The sequence below is a fragment of the Dipodomys ordii genome, unplaced genomic scaffold (genome assembly GCF_000151885.1).
Source record: "Dipodomys ordii isolate 6190 unplaced genomic scaffold, Dord_2.0 Scaffold1, whole genome shotgun sequence".
Lineage (NCBI taxonomy): Eukaryota > Metazoa > Chordata > Mammalia > Rodentia > Heteromyidae > Dipodomys > Dipodomys ordii.
In genome coordinates, this window is record NW_012267217.1 from 64,766,274 (window position 1) to 64,771,101 (window position 4,828).

General features: G+C 51.4%; 1 protein-coding gene across 1 annotated transcript; it reads right to left on the minus strand.

The window, feature by feature from the left end:
- Window positions 1-2,700: 2,700 nt before the first annotated feature.
- On the minus strand, window positions 2,701-4,822 carry Arl4c (ADP-ribosylation factor-like 4C). Its single transcript, XM_013011475.1, has one exon. It carries the CDS (start codon window positions 4,778-4,780, stop codon window positions 4,202-4,204), a length of 579 nt encoding a protein of 192 aa, XP_012866929.1. The 5' UTR covers window positions 4,781-4,822; the 3' UTR covers window positions 2,701-4,201.
- Window positions 4,823-4,828: the final 6 nt, after the last annotated feature.

Sequence of the window (4,828 nt, forward strand, 5' to 3'; positions counted from 1 at the left end):
TCAAAGCCAGCCCAGGCAGGAAAGTTCATGAGACTTTTAACTACCAAAAAGCCTGAAGTAGTAGAAAAGATGTGCCTCTACTAGTAGAGTACCAGCTTCGAGTGAAAAGGTCAAAACTATAAACTTTGAGTTCAAATGCCCAAGGCTGGCATGAAAGAAAATGTATTTGCCCAACTTTGGATGACAACTCACCACCAGATTGGTTGTAGGCCCTGCAGCTGCTCCTTTGACTCCATTTTGTCCTGTGCCTGCAGGCAGCGGCTGGGTTTTAGCAGGTTAATGCCAAAAGGCACGGCTTGGAGAAAGATGAAAAGCCCCAGGGACAGGCCAGCAGTCAGGTAACTTTACCTGAACTGCACATGCTACTCGCAGCTGACATGAAAAGGTAAGGAAACCCTGCACTGTATTCTGCTTCACCCCCCAACAGCTCTTCCAGGTTACCAAGGTGAGGTTACATATGGGGAAACTGAGGCTCAGAGGTGAAGGAACTTGAGATAAACCAGGTGGCCCAAAGCTTTACAGCCAGAATCTGCAGCTGGTCTTTTTTACCCCCGACTTCCACCAGGCCCAGGGTCTCAGCCATCACTCCCATGATTAAAGCCCTTGCTGAGGATATGCCAAGGGCTCCCCTTGATTCTGACCTCACTACTGTTTGTTTACAGACTGAGCCATTACTCAACAGTAGCTAGAGTGTAGTGCTCTTCCCACACCCCCGGTGGAAGAGGACTCTTGCTGGGTGAACTCAAAGGTGCAGGGGTGCAGCCCCAATACTGAGCAGAGACCCAGCAAGACATTGAGAAGCTTTAGCTGCCACCACTGTGGGATTAGCACAGAGCTACTTCGAATTCTGTCTAATCAGATCCTATCTCTGAAGCGGTTAACCATTCAGGATCCTTTAGAGACTGCAGAAGGCAGACACTGAGATGGTTCTCTTAAAGGATGTGAGTCAAACCCCAACAGAGACACAAGGGAGGGGGCAGACCCAGGTAGAGGAGTCTCTGGTTCCCTACAGAACAGCCCTCATACCCTCTGTGACCCCAACCCCCTCTTAGGCTCCCCTCCCGCACCCCTTGGCTCAGCAGAGGGCTGGAGACCACACAGCAATGTGAAAAAAGCATCCACAGAAAATGTCCCCAAACGTTTGATTGTATAAATAATTTATTTTCTGTTCACAGCATCATATGTGTATTATAAAAGGAGATGGAAACAAAGGAGAGAATGTTCAAGACAGAAAATTACAGCCATAGATAGAAGGGAAAACCGAAGCCGGTGGACAGGGTCCCAACACCATCACAAGAGAATTCGTGAAGAGAATAATTCTAAGACAAACTAGGCCTCCCTGGGTCTATTAGAAAACATTTGAAAAGCTCACTTGGGGAGGCCAAATTCCTCTACACGTGTAACCCACTCAGCATCCACAGGGCGGGAGGCGTGGCGGATCACGGACAGCCAGAAAGGGGGCTCCCTTGAGGCCACTCCTTGGTGCTTCTCTGCCTCCCCTTATCAGAGATGAAATGGGCGTACAGAAATCAATGGAGACTCTTTCACTATTTGTTGATACAGCACAGGGCTTGACTTTACTGTACAATTACTAACGGTTAACTGTACCCTTTCAGTACTGGTAATAAGACAAAATCATCCCGCATCACTGTGAGGGCAGGACAGGGTCAGAGGTCATCAGCACGACAAGGTTACAGTATTTGGCATCTGCAATGTCACAAAATAAATATATTATTCTCTCCATAGTGTGGAACTACCAAAATGCAAAGTGCTTAAGAAATTGTCGCATGTGAAGAAAATAAAGAAGGATGAATTTTTTTTTTTAAATTTTAATAGTTCTATACAGAATCTTCAGACTATGGGACCAGCCCATTGAGAGGCCAGCGAATCTGCTGTCGCTGTGTAAACTGAGATCTTAGCAGGCTTTTCATTGCTTCTTGGCTCTATTTTCTCTACTGCGTTTATACAAAAAAAAAAACCAGCACTGGAGGGGTACCAAATACACCTACAAAGAGGAAAGGAGGATGGGGCTGTTAGATTGCTGCTTAAAAAAAAACAAAAAAAATAATAAAAACCCCAAAAAACAAAAACAAAAAACCTCTTCTAAGAATTGGGTTGTAAGCCAAGAATTCTGCATCTGGCTCTCAAATCCACTTCCGGAGTATAATGGACAATAGTATAGGTTTACGATGTGACTGACTCCAAGTTCCCTCGTGACTATGTCCAATTTCTATCAGCCTTCTTTGCAAAGAAGTGTGTAACCACCCATGTGTGTGTGTGGGGGGAGTGGGGGATCAAAACTCTACCTGGAAACATAGATGAAGACAGAGATTAAAAATCCAGCCATTGTAAATTTCCCTTGAATACTATGTTGTCAGGGTAAAATGACAGCTTCCACAAGCCAAGACTCAGTCCTGATTATAAAGGATATTTTTTTTAAATTACATTATTAAAAATATGTCTTTATTCTTCTTTCCCTTTCTCTATTTTTCCAAAGCCTCTTTCAAGTAAACTGAAGTGCCTGAGGACCGGGGGCCAGGGCCATGACGTCACAGGCTAACGGGGATCCAAGCACCCATTGTTGAGTCCCTTGGTTCTCCTGAGAGGTGCAGGCCGTCTCCGAGGCCAGTTCCCACAAGATGAATTCACAAGGAATTCATCCTGAAGCTTTTCCTTCGCTCTGAAATCCATGCAAGGAGGTCAACTTTTGCAACAAGGTGGGGTTTTATTTTTTGGCGCATGACATCGAATACTCTTAAGGAGACATTTAGAATGAAATACTGAAACCAGATAGGCCACGAGAAATCAAATTAGACATCTAAACACGTCGCCACTTGCAGTGTCAAGGGACAGAAAAGGCAAAGTCTTTTTTTTTTATCCTTAAGGTGAATATTTCTAAGGTGAGTATTCATTTATAAAAAGGTTTCTGTGTTTTTGTTAAACATGTCTGAAAATCCATCACCAGGAGGTTAGTATTACAAGAGATATCCCTTGCCAAAAAAGAAAAGAAAAAAAAAAAAGAGCCATCTTGCAATTCAGCACACATATCCGTAAGCTGGTGTGCTCACCCAAATCAATCAGTCAGCTGAGAACTTAAAACTGAACACATATGAGCCCGGGTTCTTAATGCTGATTATGCCATGGGGGGGGGGTGTACACCCCATACCCTTCCCCCAGCCCAGCCTCTGGCCCTTTGAACACCTTTAACCCTTCTGCAGTGGATCCGTCCTTTCCCACCACCTCCAAACAATTTATTTTTTTTGTTTCTTTTCATGTTTATTGGTCTCTTTGTCTAATTATGACCTACACATGGACAAGGTCCAAGCCCTCTGGAAGAGGTCTCATTCCAGGCTGTGAAGCGGTTCTCCCTAAAACCGCGTGTTCCCCGTAGCCACCCCAAAGCCCAGGCAAGGGAGCGTCTTGGTGGCCATTCCTAGCCCAGGCCGCCTGCCCGCTGCCCACGACCCCAGGCAGTCCTGAGAAGGCGCCAACCCAACCCAGACCTGGTTTGGGGTCCCCCGTCCCCCCCCAGCAGGACAAATTAAATTCCCCCCACAGGGACCCGCCCTGTGATTTAAAAGGATTCAGCTTCCACAGCCCCTGAAGGCAAAGAGCAAGTCACCCTCCCCCGCGTCCCCCGCCCCTCACGGCACCCCATGATGCCCCCGGAGGGGGTGCCCTCCCCAGGGAGCTGCGTACCTCCGGGCACTCGCAGGTGACCCCCCGTGGGGGCGGGGCAGCCCGAAGTTCTGGCCCTGCCGCTTTTGTTCCTGACGTCCAAAGCTTTCCACCTGGGGTGGGTGTGTTTGGGGGGGGGTCCTCTCCCCTCGAGGGGCGCACCGCAGGCTCCTCCCGCGCCCGCGTCCTCCGCAGACTGACCCCGCGCCCCCCTTGTCCGCAGGTCCAGGGTTCAGACAAAAGGTCCCCGCGAGCCGGTGGGGAGAGGGAGGGGGGGCCGGGCTGGCACATCAGCCCCCCCACACCCGGCTGGGGTCCCCCCACCCCACCCCTGTCCGGCCTCCGGGTGGAGATTCGAAGCGTCGCTTTGGTTCGTTGTCTTTGTTCGCGGGCGGCGGGGGGGGGCGGGGGTTCATCGCCAGCTCCTTCCATCCGTCCATCCGTCCGTCCATCCATCCACCCATTCATTCACTTTGGACTCCGGCCCCCCGCCCCCTCGGCCTGCGGACGCGGCCAGGCGCCGTTACCGCTTCTTCTTCTGCTTCAGGGACTTCCTGCGCTTCAGGATCATCTCGTAGAGCTTGTCCATGCCCTCGGTGAGGCCCTCGCCGATGATGGCGCACGCCGGCTGGACGTGATAGGTGGTGGCCGGGATGAGCTCGTGCAGCGCCAGCTGCTTCTCAATCTCCGCCACCGGCAGCGACTTGGGCAGGTCCTGCTTGTTGGCGATGACCAGCAGCGGCGTGCCCTGGTTCTCGGCGAACTTGGTCACCTTGTGCAGCTCGGTCTTGGCCTCCTCCAGCCGATCCACGTCCACGGAGTCCACCACGTAGATGATGCCGTCGGTGCAGCGGCTGTACGACTTCCACAGCGGCCGCAGCTTCTCCTGGCCGCCCACATCCCAGAAGTGGCAGCTGATGCCCTTGGCCGTGCCGTTGCTCAGCTTGATCTTCTCGGTGTTGAAGCCGATGGTGGGCACGGTGTTCACGAACTCGTTGAACTTGAGCCGGTAGAGCACCGTGGTCTTGCCGGCCGAGTCCAGGCCCAGCATGACGATGTGCAGGGACTGGAAGGCCGAGATGTTGGAGGAGATGTTGCCCATGGCTCCTCGCTGCGGCGCCGGCCACTGCGGCTGCGGGCGGCCGGGAGG

Bases quoted from the DNA above. Each gene is read 5' to 3' on its own strand.
- Arl4c (XM_013011475.1), bottom strand. From the start codon at position 4,780: ATGGGCAACATCTCCTCCAACATCTCGGCCTTCCAGTCCCTGCACATC.